This window comes from Arvicanthis niloticus, chromosome 27 (genome assembly GCF_011762505.2).
Source record: "Arvicanthis niloticus isolate mArvNil1 chromosome 27, mArvNil1.pat.X, whole genome shotgun sequence".
NCBI classification, from domain to species: Eukaryota; Metazoa; Chordata; class Mammalia; order Rodentia; family Muridae; genus Arvicanthis; species Arvicanthis niloticus.
This window is the reverse complement of record NC_133435.1, coordinates 17,476,243-17,490,649: the sequence shown is the minus strand read 5'-3', so window position 1 is coordinate 17,490,649 and position 14,407 is coordinate 17,476,243. Positions and strand designations below refer to the sequence as shown.

The 14,407-nt window shown below is 46.6% G+C and overlaps 1 protein-coding gene across 3 annotated transcripts in view; it reads left to right on the top strand.

Annotated features, from left to right (window-relative positions):
* Positions 1-14,407, top strand: part of Cgnl1 (cingulin like 1) — a 148,846-nt gene that overhangs the window by 118,114 nt on the left and 16,325 nt on the right. For all 3 annotated transcript variants that reach the window (XM_076926240.1, XM_076926241.1, XM_076926243.1), the window contains exons 9-13: positions 1,445-1,651; positions 2,352-2,456; positions 5,471-5,623; positions 6,498-6,668; positions 10,801-10,962. In XM_076926240.1, the coding sequence (XP_076782355.1) occupies positions 1,445-1,651; positions 2,352-2,456; positions 5,471-5,623; positions 6,498-6,668; positions 10,801-10,962 (798 nt within the window). The remainder of the gene's footprint in view (positions 1-1,444; positions 1,652-2,351; positions 2,457-5,470; positions 5,624-6,497; positions 6,669-10,800; positions 10,963-14,407) is intronic.

Here is a 14,407-nt window from a genome sequence, read left to right as displayed (position 1 = left end):
CAGCTGCTATCTGCAGCCTTGTAAAGGTTTGTGACTTCCCATAGGCTACTCTCAGAGTGAATTACAAGCTCACAACCACTTGTAACTCCAGTCCTAGGGGCTGTAATGCCCTCTTCTGGCCACCTTGGGTACTTTACACATGAGGTATACATAAAACATGCAGGCAAACACACACACACACACACACACACACACACATACACACACACACACACACACACACACACAGATGTCTGTTCTTTTGTCATGTGTGCTTTTGGTACTGTAGCAGAGGGACCTTTATCTAGACCAAGATCACAGATATGTATTCCTGTGTCTTCTAAGAGTTTAAATAGTTTTAGTTCTAGAATTTAGTTCTAGATTTGTTTTGTGAAGGGATGCTATCTTTGTGTGTTTTGTTTGTGACAAGGTCATGTGTAGCCCAGGTTAGCCTCAGATTATGTCGCTTAGGATAATTTTGACCTCCTCTTCCTCCTGCTTATATACCTTAGTGCTGGAGAGTGTGTCACCACACCCAGTGTATGTGATGCTAGGATCCAAACCCAGGGCTTTATGAATGCTGGACAAGCATTTTACTAATGGAGTTGCTATGCCCCCAGCCTATCATTTCCCCATCTTTAATGTGAGATGAGAATAGCTTCTAGGCTCCTTAGAAGGTGGAGAGCTCATAGAAAGGGCCGAGCATAAATCCACAGCTCTACCCTGGCCCTCACCTTACTTGAGAGCAGGTGACAGGCAGCAAATGGCCTGTAGGCTGTCAATCACTCTATCTTTTTCCTCTGACATTCAGGTTTTTTTTCAATGCTGAGTATTGAAATGATTCCCTTAGAGGGTGGTGGTGGCACATGCCTTTAATTCTAGCACTCATGAAGCAGAAGCAGGAGGATCTCTGTGAGTTCAAGGCCAGCCTAGTCTACATAATAAGTTCTAGGACAGCCAGGGCTATTACATAGAGAAACTGTGTCTTGGAGAAGGAGAAGAAAAAAAAAGATGAAGGAGGAAGAGGAAGAGGGAAGAAGGAAGGAAGAGGAGGAAGAGAAGAAATGATGATGATAAGGAGGAGGAGGAGGAGGAGGAGGAGGAGGAGGAGAGGAAGAGGAAGAGGAGGAAGAAGAAGAGGAGGAAGAGGAAGAGGATGAGGAGGAAGAGGAAGAGGAAGAGGAAGAGGAAGAGTTCCCTCAAACATGCTAAGCAAGCCTATTGCCATGAAGTTACATCTCCAGCTTTTTAAAAATCTTTAATTTTAAGATCGAGTCTAAGTTGCCTAGGCTAGCCTCAAATTCATCCACTATCCCAGGCTGGCCTGAAACTTTCAATCTTCCGGCCTCAACTTCCTGTTACTGGGATGGCAGACATATGCTAGGAGGTTCCAGCAGCAGTGTACTCCCTTCATGGGCTGTGGACCACCTGGGAGTACTCCTTCCTTTGTTCTCTTTGTTCACAGAATGTTGAGGTCCTGGCCAGCAGGAGCAGCTCCTCAGAGCAGAACCAAGCAGAGGCTGACCTGCGGGAGAAAGTGCTGAAAGAGGAGAATGAGAAGCTGCAGGGAAGGATTGCAGAGCTGGAGCGCAGAGTGGCCCAGCTGCAGAGGCAGATGGAGGATGTGAAGGGTGACGAGGCCCAAGCAAAGGAGACTCTCCGGCAGTGTAAGGTAAGGCAGGGCCTTGGCTGGGGTTTGGCAGCTTGCAGCCCTCTTTCCTGAAAGTGATTTCAGAGTGGGAAAGGCGCTGTCAGGATTTATCTGAGATGCCAAGGTAAACTGCAAGCATCTCTATGAGTGGTCTGTGGGCAGGGATGACAAAACCAGGGTCAGAACCATGGGCCAGGGCTGCACAGTCCCCAGAGACTGGGGCATTAGACATACTCATCTCTCTGAGGCTCACTGGGGAACCTCCCAACACCTGCAGAGGCCACTGTCACACCTCCATTAAGCTGACTCACTAAAGACATCCTTTCTTTAACACGTAGCTGATATTTTTGGAGATTTTTGCAAACCAGTTATCTGCTTTGCCAGGGCTTTGGAAGTAGGAAGCAGTTAGGAAAAGAGGTGGTAAGAAACAGCAGCTGAATGGCAGAGGGCCATCCTGGGCGCCATCATGTCACCTGCATACCTTCTACAGAAGCATCTGGTCCTATTCTATCCCCTACCCCTAGATATGCTTGGGTATTTATATTAATGGAAAACAAAACACCAAGGTAATCCAGAAAGTCACATGTAGATAAAGGTGGGACTGCAGAGGGTACACACCCAGGAACACAGCTGTTGCTTATCATCTTGTCACGTGACAGGCACACTATGACCATAGCAATCTTTTGTCCCTACATCTTTTGACCTATCTGTTTCATTGTAGAGCGAAGTACACCAGCTAGAGGAAGACCTTGTGGTTGCCAGAAAGGAAGAGAAAGAAGCCACATGTGCCAGAAGGGCTGTGGAGAAGGAGCTGGAGCAAGCGCAGGTAAGCCCCCAGTTTTCCCTTCCTCAGCCATGTAGGTAGACATACCCACTGGGCATGTCCTTCCAGGGAGGGCCTTTCACCTATATAGCCACCCTGAGCTTCAGACTATCCATCTAGACTGGGGACAGTTGGTAATATCTGGAGAGGTTTAAATTGTCACAGTGGGAAGACACTGCAGGTCTACATCTAGGATGCAGATGAACATCCTAGAAAGCACAGGCTAACCCCACAACCATGAACTTTTCTGGTCCAAATGTCACTGTGCCAAGGCTGGGAAGCCCTTGATGGGAAAATTCTCGACAGTTTTGCAGAGATAAAATACAGTGTATGCAGGCTAGCAGGACTGGTCCCAAGGCCGCATGGGGTAGCCTCTCTGCGGAAGCCAATTTCTCTTCTCCTTTGGGTAAACACACTCCACATTGTAGAGTCACTCCTTTAAAGCGGCTATTAAAAGGAACAGGAAGAAGTCATTTCCTTGAGACCAGATACCTATCTCTCTTCAAAACCAGGAGGTTCATAGAAAATGAGATTTTCCCATTTGGATGTCAGGAAGATTATTCGAAGTTCACTGTAGTTAAAGCCAGCGTTAAATCTGTAAATTGACTTTTGCACAGTGACCTCAGTGTGCCTTCATTCTACCCTATGCTCTTAGGTTTTTAAAACACTGTCCAAATGAGTTTTGGGGAAGGATCCAGCAGGCTGTTGAAGTTTGTAGTGGGGAACCCACTGGGCTGCAGGGTTAGGTGGGGGACAGCAAACAGGAAGTGAGTCAGACTTGGAGCCATGGTTCAGAGCTCTAAGTGTACGGGGTTAGTTTTCTTAAGCTCTCTCCTGTGGTGCTAAGCAAGATTCACACTCAGACATCACACCTGACTTTTACTTGGGTGCTAGGGGATCTGAGCTCAGGTTCTCATGCCTGTACAGCAAGTACCGTACCCACTGAGGCAGCTCCCTGGGTCCCCTCTGTAGCTTTAACTCTGGGAGCAATATTGATCGAGGCAATTTGAAGTCTCAGAGATGATGCTAACAATACAAACCCACTGGCTAACAGAGGAATAAAATTTCCATGTGCAGGGTGGGGAATCACCAGTTCGGTGATTCTAGGACCCAGAGCATCCATAAAGAAGCAAGCTTGGGACCTTTGGAAGGTTTGTGTGTGTGTGTGTGTGTGTGTGTGTGTGTGTGTGTGATGCCACTCATGCCATCCCAAGGTCACACCACCATCAGGTGATGTAGAGTTGGCTTTTGTGCTTGTGTGCACAGGACCACAGGACCACAGGACCACACAGGCATCTGTGGAAGCCAGGGTCTGACAGGGATATCTTCTATTGCTTTCCACCTATTTTGTTTTGTGTTTTTGAGACAGGGTTTTTCTCATGTAGCCCTGGCTGTCCTGGAACCAGCTTTGTAGACCAGGCCAGACTCAACCTCACTGAATTCTGCCTCCTGAGCCTCCTGAGTGCTGGAATTAAAGGCATGCACCACCACTACCAGCACTGCCGTGGGTGGTGAGGGGTAGGGGGATATACCACACCCACATTTTTGAAACCTAGTTCCTTAGAGTTTTCCTCACATGTTGGAATCAACCTCACTGGTTGTAACAATTCCTCTTCCTTCTTCTCCTCCCCAACCCCAGGAAGTAAACTCCAAACAGAAACCCCAGGGTTTGCCCTGCTCTTGCTGCATGGCCAGCTGTAGCTGTAGTGGGCCGATTGCCCTCACACTAGCATCTGTCTTAGGGTTCTATTGCTGTAAAGAGACACCGTGACCAAGGCCACTCTTATAAAGACAAACATTTAATTGGGGCTGGCTTACAGCTTGAGAGATTTAGTCTACTATCATCTTGGCACTTCAGAAACATGGCAGTGTGCAGGCAGACATGGTGCTGGAGGAGCCGAGAGTTCTATATCTTGATCCACAAGTAGCAGAAGGGGGACTGTGTACTGCACTGGGCATAACTTGAGCGTAGAAGACCCCAAAGCCCGCCCCCACAGTGACATACTTCCTCCAACAAGGCCATGCCTCCTAATAGTGCCACTTTGTATGAGGCAAGCATTCAGACACATGAGTCTATGGGGACCATTACTATTCAAATCCCCACACCTTAATATTTCTCTTTGCTGTTTTCCCCAACAGCTTTTGTTGGTCTTGGTTCCCTGTAGGGGTGAACTTCAGCAGCCTGGAAAATGTTTGCTGCCAAAGCATATCCTGTCCCCCTGCTGCCCAAGTTCAGGAACCAGGAGACCACCCCAGGGATTTCTCAGTCTCGTGCTGCACACTTGGCAAGCACGCCTATAGTATACTCTGCAAACCCAGAGGAGCCTGGGATGACTTAGGAGTAGCTTCAAGATACATGGGTAACTGCATGTGACAGCCGATTATAAACTGTTAAGCACTGTGTCCAAATGTCAGCCATTGTTCTATGCAGCCTCTTGCAAGGACATAAGACGAGGCAGGCCTTAAGAGTTCCCATGCTGGGTGATGGCAGCAGTACACAAATTTAATCGCAGCACTTGGGAGGCAGAGGCAGACAGATCTCTGAGTTGAGGCCAGCCTGGTCTACAGAGTGAGTTCCAGGACAGCCAGAGTTATACAGAGAAACCCTGCCTCAAGAAAAATAAGTATATCAATAAATGAATTAATTAAAAAACTAATAAAGTTTCTGTGCTAGGCTGGAGATTGAGCTGCTAGGGCACTTGTCCAGTTGGTTTAGGTTGGTCTATGATATCACTCTCCTGTTTTGAGAGCAAACATTCAGATTTAGGGGTAAACCTCACCGGCCACTGTGGCTGCCTGGTGTACTTCCCCGACTCATCCTTCCAGCTCTGCTCCTGTGGAGGTTGCGGGTTAAGTCAGTTTGCTTTTTCAGTCCCTGATCCCCTTGATTCTTTCCCCTTTGCCTAGAAGTGATGGGTTTCATTGCCTTTGTGGTATGGCTGTGAAGTCCCCCTTGCCACCTGTGGCAGAGGGTGACCAGGTTGGTGAGTAGTAATGCTGAGTTTTTCCATCTGCAGAGAGAGCTGAGCCAGATCTCCCAGGAGCAGAAGGAGCTCCTGGAGAAACTCCGGGATGAGGTAGAGAAGAAGGAGCAGCTGAGAAAGCTGAAGAACGAGATGGAGACTGAACGGTGGCACCTGGACAAGACCATTGAGAAGCTGCAGAAGGAGGTGAGAAGGCAGGAGGCTGAGCAAAGGGCAGGCAGGCCCAGGAGCTCTTTCTGGACTCAGAAAGGAGCGCTTTCTCCCTCAAAGGCTTGGGAAACCCAACATCCCCCCAAGCACAGATGCATCTGGACGGTGCAGATACCCTGCAGCCATTCCTTGGACTCAGGGAAAATTCCAAATGCAGAGAAACTTAGCTTTAAAAAAAAAAAAAAAAAAAAAAAAACTGTAAACACTAAAACCCTCAGGGCCCTGGGCACCTGGTCACTTGCTAACAATAAACAGAGCTAGCCTGGTGTGGACACACACTTAACCAATGGTCCTTGACCTGGAGTTGAGGCCTCTGGGCAGAGTGCATATTCACGTCTCTCTGACATATCCAGGAGTGACAAAGGCAGTTTCTAAACCCTGAAACTTCTGCCACTTAACTCACCTCTGCTCTGAGACACTCACAGGGAAAGGCACAAGCCGATGTTGACCCGCCCCCTGCCTTCTAGGAGTGCACACAGGAAGCTCCCATTTTCTGATACCTACCCTGTGCCAAGCATTTTGCTAGTGACTTCTTAGCTCTAAGTAGACTTCTATCTGGGTCTTAACTGTGGCCTCTGCAGGTAGGTAGGATTTCAGTGTTTCCAAAAGAACAGTGCCAAATTCCTCAGTGGCTAAGGATACACCCAAACCATACACTAGTGAAAAGCAAAGTTCTGACCTCAGGGCTGTGCGTCCAGCCCCCAGTCACTCTTCCATGCAAGACAGGGTTAAGCCAGATTTCACAGCCCAGGGCCTGTGCTTGGCAGTGATGCGAGGAGATGCTTTCCATTTGGGAATGGGCTCCAGATGGAGCATGGCAGGGTCCCTCATACCATGCCACTTCCTCTAGATGGCCGACATTGCTGAGGCCTCCCGCACATCCTCTTTGGAGCTGCAGAAGCAGCTGGGTGAGTATAAGGAGAAGAATCGCCGGGAGCTTGCAGAAATGCAGACGCAACTGAAGGAGAAAAGCCTGGAGGTGGAGAAGGCCAGACTGACAGCCTCGAAACTGCAAGATGAGGTAATGCCTGCCGGGAAATCCTCTCCTTTATCTCCCATGAGTATCCTTCAGCTTGCTTTGCAAGGCTTCTGTTGAGGGGGCTGGGGCTGGGGAATGCTTAGGGAAACTTTGGGGCTTGTTTTGGTCTCTGTTCTCTAGTGATTACATGCAGGTAGCATCCTACGATGCAGAGCTCCCACTGACACACAAGTGAGACAGGAACAGCTTTAACTGGACCACCATCTAGTTTGGTCCAAAGTTTTCTGTCTGAAAAATTGAATCACCTTTTATGGAGCAAGAATATTGTTGCGTCCATCTGTGTCCAAACACGTCATTCACATCCGTGCCTTCTGTTATCCCTAGAACAAGATGGCAGGAAGCGACAAGGGTCTTTTAACAACTTTTTTTTTTTTTTTTAACAGATGATTAGGTTCTTTTAACAACCATTTTGTTTATTTATGTGTCTCTGTCTCTCTATTTCTCTCTGTCTCTATCTTTCTGTCTCTGTCTGTCTGTCTGTCTCTCTCTTTCTCTCTCCCTCCCTCCCCCACATCAGTTCTCCCGCCCCATGCTCCCAGGTGCTAGGATTACAGGCAGGCATGAGCCCCCACAGCTGACTGTGAGTCTATCCTGTGCCAACTGAATGACAGTGGGCAAGCTGTCTCAGCTTTCTCAACATCGTCTTCTACAAAACATTATTAGTAGCTTTAGTGATAAATAAGACAATGAAACAGTGTAGTGGAGGCACCTAGGTCCTGGACATTCGATACACATTTCTCTTTCTTTCTCAACTCCTCCCCCAACACCCCCCAGCAAAGAGCCCACGGATTCCACAGGAAAACGAGTTTTCTTTAAGAAAAACAAAAAAAGAACCAAACTTATAATTTCTTTGATGATCAAAGGAAGGTTTCCCCCTGAGTCAGTGCTGAAGCCATCAAAGAACAATGGATATTTATTACAGATTTCCAGAACACTTCTGAAAGGGCCCTGATAACGGGTCCCCTCTGCCTCAGGGTTGCATGATACAGGATTCCAAGAAAACAGAAACCAGCACATCACAGCTCTCTCTGCTGTGAGAAGAATATTCTTTTCCATTTTAGAGCAGATGGGTGGAAGGGCTCAGACATTTGCCAGAACACATCAAATTCCTGGCCTGCTTTAACTTCAAAAGCCCACGGTGTCACTGTGACCCTAAACAGAGATCTACGTGGCTATTTGTATAAACATTTTTGGGCTAGACACTTTAGTGGAGAAGGAACCATGAAGATCCTCTACACAGATAAAGAAGCAGATGGCCACAAAGATTCAGTAAGGCCAGACGGCTACCATCCTGCCTATGGTGTGAGATAACCGGGTTCAGGCGAGGGTGACCTTTGACCTTTAGGAAATAAGGTTTAGCGTTCATCTTTAGTTCATTTACTAAATCCTGCTAACTACTTAAAGGTGGTGTTGACAGGTTAAAAAGGGATTTGCTTTCTTGCATTTTTATTAGCAGATGAATTAATTTATACGGCCATTTATTGTCGCATCAACAAATTACCTGCTAATTTATTGGCAGGTTGATTAATTTATACGGCAGTGGGTCTCATTATGACATCTCACATATGGACCTCCTGTCTCTTGATCCTGTTCACCTCACCACCCTCTATGGTCTCCTCTCTCCTGCTGGTCCCCTTTGCCCTCCTGGTCCTCCTACTTTCTCGTCTGTGTGGCTCGCTATCATCAGTTTAGGGTTGCTCTTAGGAGCCCAGACAACTCAACAGAGGCTACACCACTGAAGAAGAAAATGTTGGTCTTTCCATGAACAAAAATTAACGGACCATAAGTCCTCAGGGCAGGCCTGCGTGAGCCCCTCCCAGCTCTGTGATGGAAGGTTTGTAGGCTCAGTCTTGTGCAGGTTGATCCCAGCTGCTTAGTGCAATGGCTGTGCCATGCCTGTGACAGTGTTCCGAAGCACCGCACCCCTTCCCTGACTCATCCATTTTATTCTATCTCCTCTTCCGTGATGCTCCTGGGATGGGGTAAGACAGATGTCCCGTTTAGAGGTGGCTGTCTTATTACTGCCTGAGAGCAAGTTTGGAGAGTGCTCTTTACCTCAGTGCTTGGTACTAGAAGTGTTTCTGATTTCAGAGATCTTGAAATTATTTGTGGAAATTTTTACTTGTTTGCCATTTCCAATCCAAAAAACCACGCAATCCAAAATGTCTTTTAGTTTTGGATTTTGGAGTCAAATGCTCCCAAGTTTTGTCTTTTTTTAAGTATTTATTTTATGTATGTAAATTTCTTGCCTACATGTATATAGTTGTACCACATGTGAGCCTGGTGCCCGGAGATGCCAGAAGGAGACATCAGATCTCCAGGACCTGGGGTTACAAATGGTTGTGAGCTGCCACGTGGGTACCAGGAGCCAAACTAGTGGTTTTTAGCCACAGAGCAGTCTCTCTCCAGCCCTGCATGTTGGGGCTTTTGAACGGGAAATCCTAAGCTATGCTAACTGTCCTCTCTCTCTCTCTCTCTCTCTCTCTCTCTCTCTCTCTCTCTCTCTCTCGCTCTCTCTCTCCCTCCCTCTCTCTCCCTCTCCCCCCCTCTTGGATATTTTACTTATTTACATTTCAGATGTCATCCCCTTTCCCCATTTCCCCTCCCTAGAACCCCTCCCCCATCACATCCCCCCTCCTCCTTTTTGCTTTTATACAAATTTAATTACATGCAAGTATTAAGGTCAGTTCTAGGTTGAGGGTCTAGCAATACAATAGATGCAAATAGTCAAGGAACGGGCAAGACAATAAACACAAATAGTCAAAGAACAAGCAAGGCAATAAACAAAATTCCATAACACTTCCGTGATCTTACTGAGTGCTTTCAGAAGGGCACTTACTAGTGTCAGGAGATGGAACCCCAGCCCCCTGCAAAATGGAGGTGGGGTGGTGGTGGTGGTGGTGGTGGTATGCTAGATATTAGGAGTGGTGTGCATTTTGGCTGTGTATTTGATTGACATTCTTTGTGATCATTATTTTGGGGTATCATTTGATTCTCAGATAAAGTGCATTTTCCCTATCTTGTAATGAGGAAATTGAGCCCTAGAGAAATTTAGTGGTTTTCTGCAGTGTATCAAATGCAGAGAACACCCCTATTCTGTTCTCTCCGTCTCTCAGTTTCACTTACCATTGACGCCCAAACCAGACCATGACCTGTGTCTAGAAGTCATCTTCTCCCAAGTGGGAGTGTATTCCAACAGAATACAGTGCTGGAGACCTCCCTCCTGGGGTCTTTCTACACTAGCCTAATCCTTCAGAGTTTCCCCAGCTTTTCTGTGGACTTCCTGAAGGAATGAACCTCTATGGTGTTCTCTTGTTAGCTCTGTGCCTACTCCAGGACTGTTTGACATTGACAACCAGAGAGCCAGGGTTGAACCTCACTGAATCAGCCCACCAGGTTGATTTTTGGCGTTCCCATTGCCATGAGGTGGCCCAGCTCCTGAGATCCAAACTGTTGTACATTCTTCAAAACTATTAGATGAGCGCCACCTTGTGGATGAAAAGAGCACTGTAGTTATGGGCGATCATTTTCCTCTACACAGCAATGGCTATTACCAAATGAATGTGATTTTGTTCTTGTATTTTGTGCCTGCTGGTTGCTTAGAGGCCATTAATTTAGTTTTGATTTTAAACCTTTAAATCTGTCTTGAGACAGTGCTGATACAAGAACGCTTAGCGACTTAAGTGCCTGTCAAGTGGTTTTGACCACAGCCCACCTAATGACACATTCATCCATTGAAATATGCTAATCTACAATACAAAAACATCACAGTGCTTGTTCATACTTTGATTTTGTGTGTGTGTTCTATGTAGTTAAATTAGGTCCACACCTAACCAGTTGACTTTATAATCTAACAGTATACTGCTTGCAAAGGAAAAACACTCTCATTTTATACATGGAAAACTGAAGCCTAGAGAGGGGGTGGGATTTGCTCTTCTTTGCTTTGGGCTGAGCCTGTGCACTCTGTCTTCTGGCCTCCTTGAGCAAGGCATGCACGTGGTATGCAAACCTGTATGCAGGTACAGGTTCTGTATCACTGCTAGTGCTATCCACTGTCAGTTGGGTTTCTTGCCATTCCCACTGCCCAAGAGACCTCCACACACTCTCCTTCTAGTTGCGCCTCAAGGAGGAGGAGTTGCGGGACCACCAGCGAGCTGAGGAGGAAGCGCTCACAAAAAGGCAGCTTCTGGAGCAGTCGCTGAAGGACCTGGAGTACGAGCTGGAGGCCAAAAGTCACCTCAAGGATGACCGCAGCCGACTCATCAAGCAGATGGAGGTGTGTGGGCACACAGAGTAGGGCCAGTAGGTGGAGAACACGTCTGAGCCACCAGGGGAAGATAGGAAGTCTCGGGGTTTTACTCTTTCTACCCTTCTTTGTGGGGACGGGACAGGTTATCATGTTGTAGTGAGTTAAGCTGGAAGAATTGATCTGTGATTAAGTCTAATGGCTTCATTGCTTTGAAGAGGATATAAGTTGTTCCCCAAAGAACTTAGTTGATGGTGCTGTATCCCTTAAGTAATGATTCAAAGGCTGCAAGACTGCCAGCTGTGCAGTCAGAATCCACACTGTACCATAGACCCCTGAACGTTAGGGCCCACTGACCAAACTACATAGTTCATTCTCATTCCTGGCCCATCTCCTAAGTGTATATGTATCATTGCCAGAGCTATCGGCAAACTGTAATCCAATTCATTGCCATTTCCCAGTCCCAAGATAGTCTGTCTACAACTGCCCAAAGCAGTAACCAGCTGGGGGTGAGTATTCACAAGCCTAATACTCAACACTTGAGAAAACCCCACATGAATAAAATACCAGAACCTCTGAGGTGAGGGAAAACCTGATTTGATAAAAAGGAGTAATTTGTGCGAATGGAATTGACTGTAAACCAGAAACACATGTGTGTTTTGCTCTCCCGTGGAGTTTAGAGAGTAACAGACAGACTGAGAAAAGCTCAAGCTTTGGGGGAGACGTTAGCATTGTCAGGATTCTGATAAAGACAGGCCTGGTACTCAAGGCCAAGAAAGATGGCTTAAACTCAAAAGCAGTGAGTTCCTCATTCAGCTTTGTAAATAAGCAGAAATAGCTTTTTAAAACCTCCAGGGTGCTTCGCAGTTCGTATCTAGGAGGAAAGCTTGAACCAGTGGAGATTTTATTAGATGGGCCTCTCTCAGAACAGGGAAAACTGATGGCAATTTTATTGCTTTGTTTATGGGGTTGCCGTATTTTTCTAGTACCTTACTTCTGGTCTCTTTAGGGAGTCATTTTTGGATAAGCTAAGGTCAACATAGTTAACTAGAAATGTATCATTCTAGGGCCTAGACAACCTGGCTAAAGGCAACTAGATGGTAGGGAAATGGCTCATTTGGTAAAATATATACATACAAGCACGAGGACCTCTGTTCAGGTCCCTAGCGCACACACAATATGCATATCTTGGCAGTGGGCACCAATAATCCCAGTGCCAGCGAGGCAGAGAGAGATCCCTGGAGTTGGCCAGGTAGTTCTAAGATGGCAAGTGAGTGAGGAAGACACCAGACACTGACCTCTACACACCACACACACACACACACACACACACACACACACACACCTCAAGTGGAAACCAATCAAGTGCTGAACAAAGATCCTTGGTATGATGGCCCTGGCTTAGACGGAAGATACTGTCTGGACAGTATGGATTGGGAACATGAAAGAAGCGCTCTGGGGCTCTGGAGATGGCACAGGAGTTAAGAGCACACACTACTCTTACAGATGGCCCAAGTTTAGTGCCACCCTATAGGTGGGTCATAGTTTCCTGCAACTCCAACTCCAGGAAACCCAGTGAGCGCCCTCTTCTGGCCGCTGCTGGCACCTGCACGCACATGCACATTTCCTCACAGAGATGCCTAAAGGTCAAGAAATGGATCTTTTAAAGATAAGTGATTTGAGCTGAAATCAGATTAAGTTGTCAGATTATCTCCTTTGTTATTCTGAATAACAAGGTATTTCCTTTGTGTAACTTAAGGTGGTGCAGCCAATCACCACTGAAAGCATTTCTCTACTTGTTCTTCAGTTCCAGCCTCCGGGGCTCCTGCCATCATGAAAGGCACCTGAGAGGGGTTGCTCTCAGAGGTGGCAGGCCATGTTGTTATGATTTGTGCCTTTTCCATTCCTTCACTAAAACGTAGCTAGTGCTCAGGTCTCAGGAGCTCCCCACAGGAACATTTTTGTAAATTCAGCTTCAGGTAGTTGAAGCTCTGTAGATATTTTTGCAATTTCTGAGTATTCTGGATGGATAGGCAATTTCAAGCAGCAGCTGGCCGTGTCCTGAGTTAGACTTTCTGCTCCTAAGGGAAAGCTTTTGGGTTTCTTTATAGGTTTTGTTGTTTGTTTGTTTGTTTGATTGATTATGTATATAGAATCCTGCCTGCATATATGTCTTAGGGTCAGAAGAGGGCACCAGATCTCATTATAGATGGCTATGAGCCATTATGTAGTTGCTGGGAACTGAACTCAGGGCCTCTGGGAGAACGGTACTCTTAAACTCTGAGCCATCTCTCCAGCCCTCTTTAAAGGTTTTTAATTTTATTTATTATTGTGAGTGTGTGCAGGAGTGAGGAGGACGGGAGACACTTTGTAGAGTCAGTTCTCTCCATTTTCACATGGATTCTGGAGTCTGAACTCTGGCCTCCACCTTCACAATAAGTGCTTTTACCTGGCCAGCTGTCTCAGTGGTCCTCCCGGAGGCTTTGATCACCACTTGATATGGCCATTCATTCATGGGCAGTTCATCAGTCACACAGGCTCAGAGAGCTTCACTTCTGTTGTTTGCAGAGCTGCTCATGGTTGTCCGTCAATTCTGGCAGTTCATAGTTCATACTTACACACAAGTGCTGCCTTTGAAAAGTCAAAGTCTTGGTTTTTAAAAAGCCTCTGTAGGGCTAGAGAGATGGCTCAGTGGTTAAGAGCGAGGGGCTGCTCTTCCAGAGGACCCATATGGTGGTATACCTGTAACTCCAGTCCAAGGAAATCTGCCACCCTCTTCTGGCCTCCACAGGCATGCACACATGTGGTGCACAGACATGCATGCAGACAAAACACCTGTATACATAACACAGAATGAAAACGTTGTCTTAGAAATACATATTTCAAAAAGCACCTATGACCAAGTTTGCCCAGACCTATGAAAAATCTACTGGAGACAGAAGAAACACAGGGTCAAGTTCCTCAGTACTCTGAGTGGGGGAAACCTCTCTCTCGTTCATAAAACTATCTTGAAATGCTTCTCTCTTAACTTCCAGTGATATTTAATAGAGTCCAGAGGGACAGACTGTGATTACTCTGGGATGGCAAATTTACAAGAATTGGCTCCCACTGTCCTGTGCAATCCAGTGTGGGTTTGGGAGTGTCCGCTGCTAAGTTCGTAGGTACTGTAGAGAAGAGGCTAGTCACTTGTGGGAGTGAGCTTCTCAGGTATGAAGTATCTGTAGGGACGACCAGGATGACTTCTCACACCATATGTTGACTTTAATAGGGCCAGTTTACGACACATACTAACATATTCTTAATGGGTTTGTTTTGTTCATCAGGGCTTAGTGTGACCCTTTCCTCCTTTTGTGTATTTCCTGCATGCCCAATTATATCACAAGAGCGACAAAACACTTGTTTTTAAAATACCTGCTTTGGACAGCATAAGAAATGATATGTGTAAAGGCTGTGGGTGTTGCTCAGCTAGCAGAGC